The sequence below is a fragment of the Nomascus leucogenys genome, chromosome 13, assembly GCF_006542625.1.
Source record: "Nomascus leucogenys isolate Asia chromosome 13, Asia_NLE_v1, whole genome shotgun sequence".
Classification (NCBI taxonomy): domain Eukaryota; kingdom Metazoa; phylum Chordata; class Mammalia; order Primates; family Hylobatidae; genus Nomascus; species Nomascus leucogenys.
The window spans coordinates 20318502-20338899 of NC_044393.1; the positions used below are offsets into that span (position 1 = coordinate 20318502).

The 20398-nt window shown below is 47.9% G+C and overlaps 1 protein-coding gene and 1 pseudogene across 2 annotated transcripts in view; one reads left to right on the plus strand and one right to left on the minus strand.

The window, feature by feature from the left end:
* MYBL2 (MYB proto-oncogene like 2) overlaps positions 1-20398 on the minus strand; it is a 48408-nt gene that overhangs the window by 12619 nt on the left and 15391 nt on the right. The window contains exons 8-11 of the mRNA XM_030826428.1: positions 16918-17138; positions 11718-11880; positions 3524-3811; positions 362-775 (exon numbers count right to left, since the gene is read on the minus strand). Of these exons, the coding sequence (XP_030682288.1) occupies positions 362-775; positions 3524-3811; positions 11718-11880; positions 16918-17138 (1086 nt within the window). The remainder of the gene's footprint in view (positions 1-361; positions 776-3523; positions 3812-11717; positions 11881-16917; positions 17139-20398) is intronic.
* On the plus strand, positions 10843-11190 carry LOC100590214 (annotated as a pseudogene). Its single transcript, XR_001116795.2, has one exon. The product of XR_001116795.2 is annotated as a 60S ribosomal protein L30-like (transcript).

Here is a 20398-nt window from a genome sequence, read left to right on the forward strand (position 1 = left end):
ATCATCTTCATCTTTGCTCCCCAGTGCTGGCAAGTCAGCTATGAAATAGGTTCCACACATGGACTGAACAAACACGACAGTTCTCTTTCTCTCCTTCATTACCCAGTTACCAGCATCCTCCTCCTCCTCCTGGCAGTCTTCCTGGACTTGCCCAGACTAGATACACATATGCAGCACCATAAACCTTCTCTTTCATCCTGATTATCACATTTTCTGGGTCTTTTTTAGTTAACTGGTCTTCCTACCAGAGCATAAGCTGCATGAGGGCAGAGCCAGGTCTGGTTTTGCTCACCCTTGCCCCAGCACTGAACACTAGGTGTCTGTACCGACCCAATAAGCAGCCAGAGTGGGGTCCACGCACCTGGGAGGGCGAGAAGGGCAGGGTCTTAACAGGTGTGCTCTTGGGCGTGAGGCTGTTACAGGAATCCAGGAAGGACAGACTGGTGCTATTCTCAGTGACAGGGGACAGAGCCACACGCCTCTTCCTCTGCCGCTTGAGCACCGAGGGTGGCGTGCCAATGCCAGAGCCCCCGACTTCAGTGCTGGGGGAAATGGGGATCAGCTCGCCCCGGCTGCTCCGGCTCAGGTCTGAGATGGTGTGGCCATCCAGGCGGTACTCGGTCACGCTGGGCACCGGGGTAGCAGGCTGGCGGGGTGGCAGGACCTGCTGCTGATGTGACGCTTGCAGCTGCACTAGGCTGTTGTTGATACTGTCCTCTGCAGATGGTTCCTCAGGGAGGTCAAATTTACTCAGGTCACACCAAGCATCGGGGTCCTGTCCAGGGAGGGAGGTTAGGAATTGCAATTACTATGCTCTTAATACAAGAGGACTCATTCATTAAGGGAAATATGTAAGTGTCAAGTATGATCCCACAGCCCAGGACCAATCATTAATATTTCATGCATTTCCTCAAAGTTTTCTATGACTATACATCTATATTTTCATAGATTCTTTTTTTCTTTAAAGAGACAGGGTTTCACTCTGTTGCCTACGCTGGAGTACAGTAGCACAATCACAGCTCACTGCAGGCTTGAACTCCTGGGTTCAAGTGATCCTCCCGCCTCAGCCTCCCGAGTAGCTGGGACTACAGACATGTACCACCATTCTCGGCTAATTTTTTATTTATTTATTTATTTTTTTTTGAGACGGAAACTTGCTCTGTCACCCAGGCTGTAGTGCAGTGGTGCAATCTCGGCTCACTGCAACCTCCGCCTTCCAGGTACAAGCCAATTCTCCTGCCTCAGTCTCCTGAGTAGCTGGGACTACAGGTGTGTGCCACCATGCCCATATTGGCCAGGCTGGTCTCGAACTCCTGGCCTCGGGTGATCTGACCGCCTTGGCCTCCCAAAGTGCTGGGATGACAGGTGTAAACCACTGCACCCAGCTTCAGCTAATTTTTTAAAATATTTTTTATAGAGACTGTGTTTCACTATGTTACCCAGGCTGGTCTCAAATTCCTGGGCTCACGTGACCCTCTCACCTCAGCCTCCCAAAGTGCTGGGATTACAGGCATGAACCACAGTACCCAGCCTGCAGATATTTTTATAGAATGAAATATAGAGCATTGAATGGGATGTAACTCATCATTGATCCCTCCTTGGGGCAGCTCACAAAAGTTGTTTCCAATCCCCACAATTCTGCTAGGGAAGCATTACTTTCCCTTTCATACCAAGGAAGCTGAGCTAAGGAGATTCAGTCTTCCCGAAGTTACTCAGCTTCTAGAACAAGCCCGCGAGTCACTACAGGTTTTCCCTCCTTTACCCAATAAATCACAACACAAACCAAAAGGCTTCTGGACACAGAGGCTTCCACTTTGGTCTCTGGGTTCTGGCCTCTGAGCGGACCCAGACACTAAAGTCGAAGTCTGGTTCCCTAGAGTAGTTCACTCCTAAGGGTGGAGGCCAGCTGGGGGCAGGACTGACCTCAGGCCCACAACCCAACTCAGGGAGGACCCAGCACTGACAGTGTCTGGTAGACCAGAAGTACATCCTACAAGGACCACTGAAGTGGGCAGAGCAGAGGAGGGAAGACAGGATTTCCACACATGCAGTAACTCCCCCAACAGGCGCTGAAGGTCGTCGTGGAAAAGAGCCTGAGCTCTGAGCCGGACAGCAGGGTCTAACTCCTGTTCCTGGAGGTCACCGGCTGTGTGAACCTGGCCAAGTCTCCTAACCTCTCTGAGCGTGGGGTGCTCTCACTGTTGATGAGTCCACTACCCACCTCACAGGCTATTAAAGACCAACTAAGAGCCTACACATTAGGTAGCAAGTGATGGGCCTGGCACATGGCAAGCACTCCAATGTTAGGTACTGTAATTACTCATTAAGCACTGGCTCCAGCAATCAGTGGGTGCTCAATACAAGCGAGCTGTGCCTGCCAAGCAAAAAAAAAAACAGAACAGTCTGGGGTAAAGGGAGGTGATGCTGTGGTACACAGTGTGCCAGGCACAGAGGGGCCAACTCTCATCTCAACACTCTCCTCAGGGCTAGGGGGAGGGATGGGGCCCAGTGCTTGCTTCAGAGCTGTGCTGAGAATCTAAGAACGTGCTAGTGCCTCTGACACTCCCTGGAGGTGGGGGCACCACAGACAGACCCCGTAGCTGGGTCCAGTCCCAGCCACTGGGGTCAAGAGGTGAGACTTAGAGTAAAAAAGGCCTGAGTAGATGGCCCCCCAACCCTTCATCAGGTAGTAGCAGGAGCATAGCATGGCAGTCAAGACCACCAAGTATACTTGCTGTGCAACCTTGGGTATACTACTTGACCTCTCTGAGCCTCAGTCTCACCTACAAAACAGAAATGACACACCTCACAGGATACCATGCAGACTGTATGTTAAGCTCAGACCCTGGCAGTTAGATGTTCTAGGATGGGACACCTGGGTGGGAAGGCAAACACGGACCCCCATAATGAACTCCCCACCCTAGTGACCAGGGCTCTGGTCTTTCACCTCCCAAAACCCGCTCTATACAGCAGGCCTGGCCGATGCAGCCAGGAGCTGGGGTGTCACACCAAGAAGCCCTCCTCAAAGGACACAACCCCACAGCCAACACAGTAACCACAACACAGGCTCAATGGCTGCCCCAACCCTGAGTAACCAGAACCCACTCACCACTCCAAGACCAGCACAAAGCCTTGGCATTTCCTGGGCTCCTCTTCAGGGAGACCCAACCATGTGTGATGCCACAAATACCACACTGTCCTGTGCTGTCACCTGCCAGTCAACCTTTAGGACTCAGTGCAGTGCCACCTCCTCTGGGCAGACTTCCCACCCCACCCTGTGCCATACATAGAGGTCAGATGCCACCACAAACTCCTGCTGCACACACCGGGAGCTCCCCAAGGATAGGGACTGCATGGTGACGACCCTGGTGTCCCCAGCCCTTGGGTCAGGGCTGGGCACTCAGCATCAAGTCAGTAACTGTTAGCAGGGTGATGGAATGAGCAAAAGGATGTGGGCCCGCGAGAGAAGCACTTCCTGCTAGGGGTGTTCCGTGCCCACTGTGAAGTGTTGTGACCAACATACCGACTCGATCAAGTCCAGGGCTTCAGAGAGGCTAGAACCCACAGCAGGGATGAGGAGGTTAGCTGCCTCCACCACCCACTTGTAAGGCAGGCTCGTTTCCGGCGGGGAGCCTTCCTGGTCCTCACGCTTCGGGAATTCCTCCAACGGCTCTGGCGTTCGCACTGCGTCCAGATCTGTAGGGGTGGGCTCCTGCTCCTTCGATGTGGTGCCTGCTGCAGGTTCCTCCTCACTGCTTTCCTCCTCCTTTATGGTAGGAGGGACGGAGGGCCAGTTGGTCAGAAGACTTCCCTGTAAGACACAAGAGTACACCATTTGGATTTCGCTGAGATATAGACTATATAGTAGTTTCCAGCTAAAGCACACAACCTGAATCTAAGAAGGAAACTGTGATGAACCCAAATAGAGAAACATTCTACAAAATAATTAGCCATACCATATACTTCAAAAATGTCGACATCATGAGACTAAGAAAGGCTGACTAAAGGGATAGGACAACTAAATGCAATGTCTGGTCCTAGATTGCATCATGGGCAGGGAAAAATGGAATATAAACTGTAGATAAAGATCCTGAATTAGGTTTAAATTCCCTGGATTGAATATAACTTTATTGTGGTTATGTAAGCAAATGGCCTTATTCTTAGGAATCTATGCTACATAACTAATTCTCAAATGGCTCAGATGAAAGAAGTAATACACAGAGGTTGGGTGCAGAGGCTCACGCCTGTAATCCCAGCACTTTGGGAGGCCGAGGTGGGTGGATCACCTGAGGTCAAGAGTTCGAGATCAGCCTGGCCAACATGGTAAAACCCTGTCTCTACTAAAAACAAAACCAAAAAAAAATTAGCCAGGTGTGGTGGTGGGCACCTGTAAACCTAGCTACTCGGGAGGCTGAGGGAGAATTGCTTGAACCTGGGAGGCAGAGGTTGCAGTGAGCTGAGATCACACCACTGCACTCCAGCCCAGGTAACAAGAGCAAAACTCCGTCTCAAAAAAAATTAAAAAATAAATTTTTAATGCTTAATAAACATTAAAAAATTAAAAGACCAGGTACAGTGGTTTATGCCTGTAACCCTAGCACTTTGGGAGGCCGAGGCAAGTGAGTCCCTTGAGTTCATGAATTCAAGGTTGCAATGGGCTATGATCACACCACTGCACTCCAGCCTAAGCAACATAGCAAGACTCTAATAAAAAAAAAAGCGGGGGGGAGGGGGTTGGGTATGGTGGCTCACACCTGTAATCCCAGAACTCTGAAAAGCTCAGGCAAGAGGACCCCTTGAGTTCATGAGTTCAAGGTTGCAGTGAGCTATGATCACGCCACTGCACTACAGTCTGGGGTACAGAGCAAGACCCTGACTCATTAAAAAAAAAAAAAAAAAAAAAAAAAAAAAATCACGCCTGTAGTCCCAGCACATTGGGAGGCCGAGGAAGGCGGATCACAAGGTCAGGAGATCGAGACCATCCTGGCCAACACAGTGAAACCCCATCTCTACTAAAAATACAAAAAATTAGCCAGGCGTGGTGGCAGGTGCCTGTAGTTCCAGCTACTTGGGAGGCTGAGGCAGGAGAATGGTGTGAACCCGGAAGAAGGAGCTTGCAGTGAGCCGAGATCACGCCACTGCACTCCAGCCTGGGTGACAGAGCAAGACTCTGTCTCAAAAAAAAAAAAAAAAAAAAAGGCAGGGCGTGGTGGCTCACACCTGTAATCCCAACACTTTGGGAGGCCAACGCAGACAGATCCCTTGAGCCCAGGAGTTCGAGACCAGCCTGGGCAAGATAGGGAAACCCCATCTCTATAAAACAAACGAACAAACAAAAAGTGAATTTTACTGTATGTAAATTATACCTTTATAAAATAAAGAAAAAAGCTACCAAACTGGGAAAAAATAGTTACTACATGATAAAGGAGTAACATCCTTAATATACAAATAAAATGTACAAACCAGTAACAAGACCAAAAAACAAAAAACAACCAAGCCAAATAACAAATTGAGGGGTAATTTGTTACTCACCCTCATTAATAGTAAAAGAAATGAAAACCAAAACAATGAATCAAAACATCACATTGCACACCATAAATATATGCAATTTTTTTTTTTTTTTTTTTGAGATGGAGTCTCGCTCTGTCGCCCAGGCTGAAATGCAGTGGCGTGATCTCGGCTCACTGCAAGCTCCACCTCCCGGTTCACGCCATTCTCCTGCCTCAGCCTCCCTAGTAGCTAGGACTACAGGTGCCCGCCACCATGGCCGGCTAATTTTTGGGGTTCTTTTTTTTTGTATTTTTAGTAGAGACAGGGTTTCACCATGCTAGCCAGGATGGTCTCGATCTCGTGACCTCATGATCCACCTGCCTCGGCCTCCCAAAGTGCTGGGATTACAGGCGTGAGCCATCGCGCCCAGCCATTGTTGTTTTTTGAGACAGAGTCTTGCTGTCGCCCAGGCTGGCGTGCAGAGGCACGCTCTCAGCTCACTGCAACCTCTACCTCCCGGGTTCAAGTGATTCTCATGCCTCAGCCTCCTGAGCAGCTGGGACTACAGGTGTGCACCACCACACCCGGTTAATTTTTTATATTTTTAGTAGAGATGGGGTTTCACCATATTGGCCAGGCTGGCCTCAAACTCCTAGCCTCAAGTGATCTGCCCACTTCAGCCTCCTAAAGTGCTGGGAATACAGGCATGAGCCACAGCCCCTGGTCAATATATGCAATTTATTTGTCAATTATATTTTAATAAAGCTGAAAAAAAAAGATCAACTCCAAAGTAATTCAATCAAATAAGAACATGATAATGCATTTGTTGCTCATTAAAATTGGCAAAGTTTTTTTTTATATAACCATAGCCGGTATTGACAATAAGGCTGGAAACAAGCAGCCCCATATATTGCTGATAGCAGGATTAAACAGTACAATCCCTTTGATAGCAATTCAGCAATGCTTATGAAAACTTCATATGTCCACACTATTTTACCCAATCATTCCACATCTATAAAATCAACTGGCCAGGCACAGTGGCTCACACTTGTAACCCCAGCACTTTGGGAGGCTGAGGGGGGCAGATCACGAGGTCAAGAGATCGAGACCATCCTGGCCAACATGGTGAAACCCCGTTTCTACTAAAAATACAAAAATTAGCTGGGCACGGTGGTGCATGCCTGCAATCCCAGCTACTCGGGAGGCTGAGGCAGGAGAATCACTTGAACCTGGGAGGCGGAGGTTGCAGTGAGCCGAGATTGCGCCACTGCAGTCCAGCCTGGCAACACAGTGAGACTCCGTCTAAAAACAAAAAAATCAACCACACAGTTCAGCAAATGTACAAAGAAACTGAACAATGATGTTCATTATAGCATTGATGGAAATACTAACAGATGTTCAACAATATAACGGTTAAATAAGATACGGCAAATTCAGGAATGCTGGAGATCTGAATACACATAACAACATGGAAAGATATGTTAAATAGAAAAAGAAAGTTGTAAAACAGTAAGACATCATCTAATTTTAGGCCCGGCATGGTGGCTCACGCCTGTAATCCCAGTATTTTGGGAGGCCAAGTGGGCAGATCACCTGAGGTCAGGAGTTTGAGACCAGCCTGACCAACATGGAGAAACCCCAATTAGCCAGGCATGGTGGCACATGCTTGTAATTCCAGCTACTCGGCAGGCTGAGGCAGGAGAATCGCTTGAACCCGGGAGGTGGAGGTTGCAGTGAGCCAAGATCATACCACTGCACTCCAGCCTGGGCAACAAGAGCAAAACTCCGTCTCAAAAAAAAAAAAAAAAAGTTGAGATGAGCAGGCTCAGCCTTCTGCATTGCCCAATTCTATACAGTTGTTAAGTTTTTGCAATGATCACGCATTACTTCTGAAGCAGAGGAACCAATTTTATAACAGCAAGCACTGACCAGTGAGTGGAGGAAGTTGGGAGTGGTCCCATACACGAATTAACAGGCAAAATTCTTCTGGCAGCAATCTAACAAAATGTATTAAGAGGTTTTTTTCTTTTTAAGACAGTCTTGCTGCCACCCAGGCTGGAGTGCAGCAGTGCGAACTCGGCTCACTGCAACCTCCGCCATGCCAGTTCAAGTGGATTCTCAATTATCATGCCTCAGCCTCCCGAGTAGCTGGGATTACAAGCCTGTGTCACCATGACCACCTCAGCCTCCCAAAGTGCTGAGATTACAGGTGTAAGCCACGACAACTGGCCTGTTTGCTTTTTCAAAGACAGAGCCTCACTCTGTTGAAATCCTGGGCTCAAGTGAACTTCCTGCCCTAGGCTCCAAAGTAGCTGGAAGTACAGGTGTGTGCCACCACACCAGCTTTTTTTTTTTTTTTTGTAAAGACGGAGTCTCTCTATGTTGCCCAAGCTGGTCACGAACTCCTGGTCTCAAGGAATCCCCCCACCTTGGCCTCAAAGTGCTGGGATTACAGAAATGAGCCACCATACTCAGCCAAAAGGGTTCCCCCCACCACCATATATATTTGTCCATCTCTCGGAATTTCTCAAGAAATAACTGCACAAAGAAGCAGTCATTTGGCCACAAGGGTGACTATTAGCGTTTTATCTCTAATAACAAAAAACCAGTAATATCCTTATCTTCATCAGTAAGAAACTAGTTAAATAAATAGCACACCAGAAAGACAACACTGGAGAGAAATGGGTAAGGCTGAAATCAACACAGTCCAGGCACGGTGGCTCATGCCTGCAATCCCAGCACTTTGAGAGGCTGAGGCAGGTGGATCACCTCAGGTCAGGAGTTTGAGACCAGCCTGGCCAACATGGCGAAACCCCATCTCTACTAAAAATACAAAAATTTGCCAGGCATGGTGGCAAATGCCTATAATCCCAGCTTCCCAGCTACTCAGGAGGCTGAGGCAGGAGAATCACTTGAACTCAGGAGGTGGAGGTTGCAGCAAGCAGAGATGGCACCACTGCACTCCAGCCTGGGCAACAGCAAGACTCTGTCTCAAAAAAAAAAAAAAAAAAACTGACCTCCTGTGCTCAGGGTTATGGTTATGGTCTGGGGCTTGGTCCCAGCCCAGCACAGCCAGCACTCCAAACACTCAGTGTCAGGGGACAAAAGCCAAGTCAATAACTGGCTTTCAGCACAGTAGAGTTTTTAAGAGACTAGAGATCTGTTCACTCCATCCTATGCTGAAAGTCTTCTATGAGTCGGCTGATGCCCACTGTTTCTCTTTGTGGAATGGAGACCTTTTCTTCAATCAGAAGTAAAAGATCAAAAGCATACTACTCAGATGTACAAGAAATTGTCAGAAGTAGACTCCTCTGGTTAAGAGATGCACATGGAGTTGAAACTAGAAAAAGAAGTCGTTTTACTTTTCATTTTATACCTTTCTCTACCATTTGAAAGTTACCTCATAGGTGCATTCATATTGGGAAATCGAGAGAGATTCTCTAAAATTGAAAAATCAAGAAATAGAGGCAAAAACACAATATATCACTCTAGCAGGGCACTGTGGAAGAATTGTAGCTGTCAACAAGTTATCTCTACTCAGTAAGAAGAGGGAAAAAGATTTTTTTTAATTATTAAATAGTTCACACCATGACAGAAAAGATTAGAAAATAACAAAGGACAATTGTGTTACCTACCACACATCCGGCATCATCAAATCTTAATGTTTTGTCATGCTTGCTTCAAATTTTTATTTATTTATTTATTTTATTTTATTTTTTTGTGACAGTCTCACTCTGTCACCCAGGCTGGAGTGCAGTGGCGTGATCTCGGCTCACTGCAAGCTCCGCCTCCCGGGTTCACGCCATTCTCCTGCCCCAGCCTCCCGGGTAGCTGGGACTACAGGCACCCGCCACCACGCCCAGCTAATTTTTTGTACTTTTAGTAGAGATGGGGTTTCACCGTGTTAGCCAGGATGGTCTCAATCTCCTGACCTCGTGATCCACCCGCCTTGGCCTCCCAAAATGCTGGGATTACAGGCGTGAGCCACTGTGCCCAGCCTTCAAATTTTTATTTTATTTATAAATAAAAGCTGGAGTGCAGTGGCAGGATCTCCACTCACTGCAACTTCCACCTCCCAGTCTCAAATAATCCTCCCACCTCAGCCTCCCAAGGAGCTGGGACTACAGGTACACAAAATCACACACAGCTAACTATTTTTACTTTTTATAGCAATGGGGTTTCACCATGTTGCCCAAGCTGGTCTTAAACTCCTGGGCTCAAGAGATCCATACGACTTGGCCTCCCAAAGTGCTGGGATTACAGATGTTAGCCACCACGCCCTGCCCAAATTTTTATTTTGAAAAATAACCTTTAGAGATATAGTTAAAAAATATAAAAACTTTGCTCTGGTGTATAGGACAGTGGATGTTAACATAAGTATATACTGATTTCATTTTTAAAACTGCAAATGTAGCTGGGGCATGGTGGCTCACGTCTGTAATGCCAGCACTTTGGGAGGCTCAGGTAGGTGGATCATTTGAGGTCAGGAGTTTGAGACCAGTTTGACCAACATGGTGAGACCCCATCTCTAAGAATACAAAAATTAGCCAGGCATGGTGGTGTGCACCTGTAATCCCAGCTACTCGGCATGCTGAGCTAGCAGAATCGCTTTAACCTGGGAGGCGGAGGTTGCAGTGAGCTATCACATCACTGCACTCCAGCCTGAGCGACAGAGTGAGACTCCACCTCAAAAAAATAAATAAATAAAAACTGCAAATGTAGTGCCAGACATGGTAGCTCACATCTGTAATCCCAACACTTTGGGAGGCCAAAGGAAGGTGGATCTCTTCAGGCTAGGAGTTCAAAACCAGCCTGGCCAACGTGGTGAAACCCCATCTCTACTAAAAATACAAAAATTAGTCAGGCGTGGTGGTGCATGCCTGTAATCTCAGCTACTCAGGTTGCTGAGGCATGAGATAGCTTGATCCCAGGAGGCAGAGGTTGCAGTGAGCCAAGATCACACCCTGCACTCCAGCCTGGGCATCAGAGCAAGACTCTGTCTCAAAAATAAACAGCCTGCAAATGTAATACTATAGGATTTTAATTGTTAATTTCTAGAAAAGTCAAAATTATAGAGACAGAAAACAGATCACAGTGCAAGGAGCTAAGGGCTGAAGAAAGGCTAGAAAAGGAGCACAAGGGAATTCTGGGGTGATGGGACCGTTCTATACCTTGACTGTGGCAGTGGTTACATGGCTGTATGCTTTGTCATAACTCAAAACTGTTTATTAGAGTATGTAAATTACAACTCAATACATTTTTTAATTAAAAAGATAGAGACGCCTTTCTCGCTCCCCGGCCATCTTAGCAGCTGCTCTTGGTTGGGGGCCGTCCCGCACCTAAGGCAGGAAGATGGTGGCCGCAAAGAAGATGAAAAAGTCACTGGAGTCTATCAACTCTAGGCTCCAAATCGTTATGAAAAGTGGGAAGTAAGTCCTGGGGTACAAGCAGACTCTGAAGATGATCAGACAAGGCAAAGTGAAATTAGTCATTCTCGCTAACAACTGCCCAGCTTTGAGGAAATCTGAAATAGAGTACTATGCAATGTTGGCTAAAACTGGTGTCCATCACTACAGTGGCAATAATATTGAACTGGGCACAGCATGTGGAAAACACTACAGAGTGTGCACACTGGCTATCATTGATCCAGGTGACTCTGACATCATTAGAAGCATGCCAGAACAGACTGGTGAAAAGTAAACCATGCAAAATTTTCCTTTAATAAAATCTGCTTGTTAAAAAAAAAAAAAAAAAAAAAAAAAAAAAGATAGAGACAAGGTTTCACCATGTTGCCTGAACTGGCCTCCAACTCCTGGGCTCAAGCAATCCGCCCGCCTCGGCCTCTCAACTTGCTGCGATTACAGGTGTGAGCCGATGCACCCAGGCACCTCTGATTTTTTTTTTTTTTTAATTGCAAACATGCTTTCAGTTTTAAAAAATTAAAATGAGCAACAGGTAAGAAGGAGGCCACCAGCAAGGAGAGATGGAGGCTGAGGATCTCCTTAACTAATTCACAATTTTATATAATCCGCTTGCTCTGCTATCCTTCATCTGCAGGCAGACAGGTGCCAGTTATGTGCAGAAGTGTCACAAGGCCCCAGAAGCACATGGCCCACTTTTAGACTCTGTGGTAGAAACTGACCAATAGCTGTGGACAAGGTGTTCAATGAGATGGTGTCAGATGAATGTGAAATCAAACCAAGCCAAAGGCTGAGCAGCTGTCTCACCTGGCCTTCCGTGGGCTGGGCACTCTGGAGGCCGTCCTTGTCCTCGAGCTCCAGCAGCAAGTACACCGGGGGCTTGCAGTCTTTGGACTCACTCAGGAAGCCTCCTGTGTCCACCTTCCTTTTGATGGTAGAGTTCCAGTGATTCTTCACAGCATTGTCTGTCCTGCAGGGGGCAGCAGGGGGCCTTTGAACCCCAGCTCTGTGGGTGGGGTGCCACCAGGCACATCACTAACCTCCCTAAGCCAAGTTCCTGCTCCTGTAAATGAATCTTCCACTAGATGAACTCTAAAGGTCTCTTTCAGTTCCAAGATGAAGTCTCACGAGTCTCTAGCCCTAATAATTTACAAAGCATTTCCACGAAGCTCTGTGAAATAAGCAACTGAATCTCTCAGGCTATGGCAAAAATTATAAAACGACATCAGCTACTGTCAGGTTCAGGTAAAAAAAAAATTTTTTTTTAATTAAAAAAAATAATGGCCGTGTGTGGTGACTCACCACGCCTGTAATCCCAGCACTCTGGGCGGCCTAGGCGAGCGGATCACCTGAGATCGGGAGTTCGAGACCAGCCTGACCAACACAGAGAAACCCTGTCTCTACTCAAAATACAAAATTAGCCGGGCATGGTGGTACATGCCTGTAATCCTAGCTACTTGGGAGGCTGAGGCAGGAGAAATCGCTTGAACCCAGGAGGTGGAGGTTGTGGTTGGCCAAGATCATGCCATTGCACTCCAGCCTGGGAACAAAAGTAAAACTCCATCTCAAAAAAAAAAAAATTATAAGGCCAGGAACAGTGGTCATGCCTGTAATCCTGGCACTTTGGGAGGTGCTGGGCGTGATGCCAGGCACCTGTAATCCCAGCTACTTGGGAGTCTGAGGCATGAGAATCGCTTAAACCCAGGAGGTGGAGGTTGCGATGAGCCGAGATCACGCCACCGCACTACTGCCTGGGCAACAGAGTGAGACTCCATCTCAAAAATAAATAAAAATAAATAAATAAAAATGAAAAATGAAAAATTTTTTAAAAATTATAAAACTGAAGATATGTGCTTGGAACTCTCAGCCCCTTCCCTGCCCACTTCGAATGTGTAGAAACCATAAGCAAACACTGTCTGCTCATTTCCACTGAGTCTCACACTGACCTCAGATGCAAGGCCTGTTCACCTCCCACAGACTGATAAGTGGCCAAAGAGGGCAGAAGGCCCACAACTGTTCACCTCCCTGAGCCTTGGTTTCTTTATCTGGAAGGTCAGAAGACTACGTCATACTCTATCACTCACTAAAGATTCAGGGAGGAGACACATCTACAGTAGAACAGTAGCATAAAGCACAGAGTAGATTAGCAGAGAAACATGTAGTAATAAAGGCATAGAGTAATACAGGAGGATGGGATAGTACCACAAAAGTGTATAGACGTATAGTGGTGAGAAGCAAGCGGCAGGTCAGGTGCGGTGGCTCACACCTGTAATCCCAGCACTTTGGGAGGCTGAGGCAGGTGGATCACCTAAGGTCAGGAGTTCAAGACCAGCCTGGCCAACATGGTGAAGCCCCATCTTTACTAAAAATACAAAGGTACTGTGCTGACACACAGTAGTCACCACCTTCTTTGGAGTGCCAAGCAGAATGTTCTTCCCTTGAAAAGTGAACAGAGAGTAACAGCTTAACTGAGCACTCAGTCTAAGAGGATATCCTCGGATCATTTGCACTCTAAGCCCTCAGGGACACAATGCTCCTGGGCAAAGGTGTAGGGTAAGGGGTGCTCCTGGTGCTTTGCCCAGATCCTCTGTCCCTACAGCGAATCCAATTCCCCAGCTGCTGGGCATGCTGCCGACGGCTTCTACTATGACTTTATCTGCATAACAGCCCTTGGAAGCAGATCACCAGAGGTCAGGAGTTCAAGATCAGCCTGGCCAACAAGGTAAAACCCCATCTCTACCAAAAATACAAAAATTAGCCAGGCGTGGTGGTGCATACCTGTAATCCCAGCTACTCAGGAGGCTGAGGCAGGAGAATCACTTGAACCTGGGAGGTGGAGGTTGCAGTGAGCTGAGATCACGCCACTGCACTCCAGCCTGGGCGACAGAGCAAGACTCCGTCTCAAAAAAAAAAAAAACAAAAACAAAACAAAACAAAAAAAAAAAAAACAGCCCTTGGAAGGCACAAAGATGCCCCTGGAGTTCCCCGACCCATGTACACATGTGCCCTCCTCACACGTACATACCTCGCATGTATACATGTGAACACACACACCCCTTGGCCTTATAGCAGGCCAAAGCTGGATTTTCCAAGACCCCATCCCTTGTTTGGCCCTTTCCCTACTTTTCTCCACTCCTTCCCTCACAGGTGAGAACCTTTCCAAGAGATCCCATGCACCTGAAACTCTGAGTCACAGGTTCCACTTCCAGGGAACCTGACCCGAAACACCTCCCCAGCCCTCCCACTCCCCAAGACCAGAGTCTGCGGTGCCCCAAGCTATAGTCAGACTCATTCTTTTGCTCGCAAACAAAAAGCACCACTATGTGCCTGGCATTATTGTAGGCACTGGGGATCCATCGGTAAATAAGACAGGTGGCTGCCACTGACAGTTAAATCTAGCAGGGGAGATGAATGTTATCTCCAGCTACAGTTGGGGTACACAGTACTCTGCAGACAGGTGTGGGCACAACACAGAGGTCACCAGGGACCAACCATAGTCTGGGAGAACAGAGAAAACTTCTCTGAAGAAATAGCACTCCCACTGAGAACTGAAGGATGAGAACACATTAGCTACACAATAAGCACAAGCGGGAGTGCACTGCAGGCCGACAGAGTAGCACTAGGAGCTCTGAGAAGAGCTCAGGGTTCGAGGGACTGAAAAGAGGCAAAGCAGCTAAAACCGAGTGAGCAGGAGTGACAGTGGATCAACGTGAGGCTGGTGGCACCTGTGAGCCAAACAGGCCATGTGGGGAAAGAAGCCAGAGTTTCCAACCCAAGTGGCAGGGGAAGCCCCAGAAAGATGACACATTCAAGCTTGAGCTTTGAAAAGGGATCATTTCAGACTTTGGGGAAAACACACCATCTGGCATTTTCTCTCCCTGCCAGGACCACACTGCCATGACAAAAAAAAGGATTCAAAATAAAGCAAGGCAAAAATTCACAAGGACAAAGAGAAACAGGTAGAAGACAGCCACTAGTAAGAGATTTTTTTTTACAAGTTTTCAGAAGATGGAAAACAGGGGAACAATATCCAGCTTAGGGCCAGGTGCGGTGGCTCACACCTGTAATCTCAGCACTTCGGGAAGCCCAAGGCAGGCAGATCACCTGAAGTCAGGAGTTCAAGACTAGCTAGCCTGGCCAAGATGACAAAACCCCATCTCTACTAAAAATACAAAAATTAGAGTCAGGTGTGGTGGCGAGCGCCTGTAATCCCATCTACTCAGGAGGCTGAGGCAGGAGAATCACTTGAACCCAGGAGGCAGAAGTTGCAGTGAGCCAAGATCATGCCACTACACTCCAGCCTGGGCGATAAGAGCAAAATTCAGTCTTAAAAAACATAATATTGACAGAGAGGTAAGCTATTGAAACCACAAAATAAGAACAGGATGCCAGGCCAGGTGTGGTGGCTCATGCCTATAATCCCAGCACTTTGGGACCAGCCTGGGCAACACAGGGAGACCCTGCCCCTACAGAAAATTTCAGAACTAGCTGGGTATGCTGGCATGCACTTGTAGTCCCAGGTCCTTGGGAGGCTGAGGCAGAAGGATTGCTTGAGCTCAGAAGGTTGAGGCTGCACTCCAGCTTGGGTGACAGAGTGAGAACCCTGTTTCAAAGAGTCCGGGCATAGTGGCTCATGCCTATAATCTCAACACTTTGGGAGGCTGAAGTGGGCAGGAGGTCAGGAGTTCGAGACCAGCCTGGCCAACATGGTGAAACTCCATCTCTACTAAAAATACAAAAATTAGCCAGGCATGGTGGCACACACCTGTAGTCCCAGCTACTTGGGAGGCTGAACCAGGAGAATCGTTTCAACCTGGGAGGCAGAGGTTGCAGTGAGCCCGGATCACACCACTGCACTCCAGCCTGGGTGACAGAGCGAGACTCTGGGCTCCCAAAAAAAAAGAGTGCCAGAAAAGGGAAGAGCCCTTAGAAAGTAAAATTTTTAGTGAAAATAATTTCAAAAAAAAGAGAAGATAAGAAGTCTCCCAGAAAATGAAGCAAAAGAGATGAAAACTAGGAGAAAAGATCATGGAATGCTTTCAGTATTTAGAAAAAAAAATTTTTTTTTTTTTTTTTCTTGAGACAGCCTCGCTCTGTCACCCAGGCTGGAGTGCAGTGATGTGATTTCGGCTCACTGCAACCTCCGCCTCCCAGGTTCAAGCAATTTTCCTGCCTCAGCCCCGCAAGTAGCTGGGATTACAGGCTCACCACCACATTCGCCTAATTTTTTGTATTTTTAGTAGAGATGAGGCTTCACTGTGTTGGCCAGGCTGGTCTCGAACTCCTGACCTCAAGTGATCCACCCACCTCAGCCACCCAACGTGCTAGGATTACAGGCATGAGCCACCATGCCCGTCCATAAACATTATTATTTTAATAACTATCATACGTTATTGGAGCAATAGGGATGTATGGGGAGTGGGAAAGCCTAAGAAAGCTAATCTCCTGTAGCAGAGGATCAATATGTAGAATGGCACATCACTTCAAGAGATAATGAACTCAAAAAGATGAGTCTGTTTTAGTAGAGTGATTTAACAGAGTGGTAACAGAGGCTGATGTTTTTCATTATAAACCTTTTAAGAAAAAAAAAAAAAAACACCTTTTAGTAGATTATAGTACTACCTCATTTTTGATCATTTTCTTCTTAAAGAAAGCCCATCTACCCCACATCTCAAGCCTATTCTGTTAGAAGAAACTGAAGTCGAAGAGAAGAGGCTAACCAAGAAGACACAGTGAGCTAGGAACAGGATGAGAACTAGACTCTGGGGTATCCAACTTCTTGCTGAGGTCTCCCTTATCTGTTCTTTTAAGCTGACAGAAGACAGGGCCTTCCCTGGGGAACCACCCTTCCTCCTGACTATGCATGCCTCTAGGAGCCCTGGAGCCAAGGCTGGGTGTTAGAGAACAAGAGCACAGAACCACAGTACCCACCCAGGAACCCTCCTCCATTAGAAACACGGGCCTGGCCTCCTGGGAACCTGCCCCAATCCCCAAGAAGACAGCTTACCTCCCTGGCAACATCTTGGCGATCTCAGCCCAGCGGTTGCCCAGCACCTTGTGGGCCTCGCAGATGATGCGGTCCTCCTCCTCGGTCCAGCAAGACTTCTTCACCTCAGGGTTGAGGTGGTTGTGCCAGCGTTCACGGCACTGCTTCCCCAGCCGGCCCTTCAGGTGCTTGGCAATCAGTGTCCACTGCTTTGTGCCGTACTTCTTAACCAGCTCGATGACCTTAGAGAAAAGCCTCTGGGTAGCCAGTTGCACCAGCCCCTCCCACACCCCCACCAGAGCCCTTCACATCCACCTGAGCCTTGCCATGGCCCTGAGAGGTGCCATCTACCACATCCCCTCAGGCAACACTGAGCGGGCTGCAGGGGATGCCACCCAGGATGACTTTGTGTAGCCCACAGGGCCTACCTGAGGATCTGACCGCATCCCTCTCATTTATTGCCTGGAATAAATCTAGGCCAAGAAGGCCAGACACTTTCTAGAGTAGAGATCAAGTGGGGGTAAACAAGGCGCCAGAGTCCTGCTTCCCTCTTCAGGGCTCAACCCAATAAGCTAAGTAGAAAAGAGCAGAGGGATGAGGAGGAACAACACATAGGGAGTCCAAACTAAAGGTGGGAAATAGACCTTCCCACCCCAGCCATGCCCCAGGCTGCCGCCAAGACCCTCCAGCACTTCCATGGAAATTGGGAGGGCACAGGCTGAGCCATGGTAGCAGGCATGGTGGGCTGACCTAGCCAGACCTGAGTCCCCACATGCCCTCAGTCAGGCTTCCTAGTTCAGGACACAAACCACAACATATGCAGCCATAAGAGCCAGGCCAGGCCCCGCCACACAACAGACACACACGTTCTCGCGTGCACACAGACCACGAGAAACTGGGAAGAGTGGATGCTTCTTTTGGCAAAGATTTTGGTGAAGAAATATTTGACCTCATTTCTGTATGGTTTAAATTTTTATAGCAACCACGTATCACTTTGATTTTTTTTTTTTTAAAGATTTTATGTTTTTACTTTTTATTTTATTTTTTATTTATTTATTTTTAGACAAAGTTTCGCTCTTGTTGCCCAGGCTGGAGTGCAATGGCACGATCTTGGCTCACGACAACGTCTGCCTTCCAGGTTCAAGTGATTCTCCTGCCTCAGCCTCCCAAGTAGCTGAGATTACAGGCATGCACCACCACGCCTGGCTAATTTTGCATTTTTAGTAGAGACGGGGTTTCTCTGTGTTGATAAGGCTGGTCTTGAACTCCCAACCTGAGGTGATCCGCCCGACTCGGCCTCCCAAAGTGCTGGGATTATAGGCATGAGCCACCGCGCCTGGCCTGATTTTATGCTTTTACTTTTTTTGAGACAGGGTCTCACTCTGTTGCCCAGGCTGGGGTGCAGTGGGGCGATCTCAGCTCACTGGAACCTCCGCCTCCTGGGTTCAAGCGATTCTCCTGCCTCAGCCTTCCGAGTAGCTGGGATTACAGGCACACCAAAACACCTGGCTAATTTTTGTATTTTTTGGTAGACAGGGTTTCACCATGTTGGCCAGGCTGTTCTCAAACTCCTGGCCACACCCAGCCAAAAAAGTATTTTCAAACTAAATTTTATTTTATTCTTAAGAGACAAGGTCTCAGCCTGGGCCCAGTGGCTCACGCTTGTAATCCCAGCACTTTGGGAGGTCGAGGCGGGTGGATCACCTGAGATCAGGAGTTCCAGACCAGCCTGACCAACATGGCAAAACCCCATCTCTACTAAAAATGCAAAAATCGGCCAGGCGTGGTGGCGTGCACCTGTAATCTCAGCTGTTCGGGAGGCTGGGGCAGGAGAATCACTTGTCCCTGGGAGGAGGAGATTGCAGTGAGCTGAGATCATGCCACTGCACTCCAGCCTGGGCAATAAGAGGGAAACTCTGTCTCAAAAATAAATAAATAAATAAATTTTATTTCATTCTTTTTTTTTTTTTTCGAGACAGTTTCGCTCTTGCTGCCCAGGCTGGAGTATAATGGCACCATCTCGGCTCACTGCAACCTCTGCCTCCCCAGTTCAGGTGATTCTCCTGCCTCAGCCTCCCAAGTAGCTGGGATTACAGGTATGCGTTACCACACCCGGCTCATTTTTGCATTTTTAGTAGAGATGGGGTTTCGCCATGTTGGTCAGGCTGGTCTCAAACTCCTGACATCAGGTGATCCACTCACCCTGGGCTCCCAAAATGCTGGGATTACAGGTGTGAGCCACCACGCCCAGGCGTTTTGTTGTAGTTGTTGTTGTTGTTGTTGTTGTTGTTGTTTTTAAGAGACAGGGTCTCACTCTGTCACCCAGGCTGGAGTGCAGTGGTGTGATCGTAGCTCACTGCAGCCTTGAACTCCTGGGCTCAAGCAATTCTCCCAACTCAGCCTCCCAACTACAGGCACCTCACCACCACGCCGAATTAATTAAAAATTAATTTTAAGGCGAAGTGCCAGCCATGGCTCATGACTATTGTAATCCCAGAACTTTGGGAGGCCAAGGCGAGAAGACAGCTTGAGCCCTGTAGTTCAAGACCAGCCTGGAAAACTTACAGGAAGACCCCGTCTCTACAAATAAAAAAAATAAAAAAAAAAAATGGCCGGGCACAGTGGCTCACACTTGTAATCCGAGCACTTTGGGAGGCCAAGGTGGGTAGATCGCAAGGTCAGGAGTTCAAGACCAGTCAGGCCAACATGGTGAAACCCCGTCTCTACTAAAAATACAAAAATTAGCCGGGCGTGGTGGCAGGCGCCTGTAATCCCAGCTCCTCGGGAGGCTGAGGCAGAGAATTGCTTGAACCCAGGAGGCGAAGGTTGCAGTAAGCCAAGATCGCACCATTGCACTCCAGCCTGGGCGACAGAGCAAGACTCAGTCTCAAAAAAATAAAAAAGGACAGGAATGGTGGCTCATACCTACAATCCCAGCACTTTGAGAGGCTGATGTGGGAGGATCATTTGAGCCCAGAAGTTCAACCAGCCTGCACAGCAAAACACTCTCTAGACAAAAATTTTTCAAAAAGATTAGCCAGACGTGGTGGCACATGTAGTACCAGCTACTTTAGAAGCTGAGGTGGGAGGATTGCTTGGGCCTGGGAGGTCGAGGCTGCAACGAGCCGTGATTGTGTCACTTTACTCCAGCCTGGGTGACAGAGCGAACCCCCGCCTCAATCAATCAATCAAAAAAATTAGTCAATGCTTTCCAGCCAGTGCAACAGAGTAAGACTCATCTCAAAAAAAATTAATTTAAAAATGCTTACTTCCAGGCCAGGCACAGTGGCTCACGCCTGTAATTCCAGCACTTTCGGAGGCTGAGGTGGGTGGATCACGGGGTCAGGAGTTCGAGACCAGCCTGATTAACATGGTGAAACCCCCATCTCTACTAAAAATATAAAAAAATTAGCCAGGCGTGGTGGCGCGTGCCTGTAATCCCAGCTAATCAGGAGGCTGAGACGGGAGAATCGCTCAAACCCGGGCGGCGGAGGATGCAGTG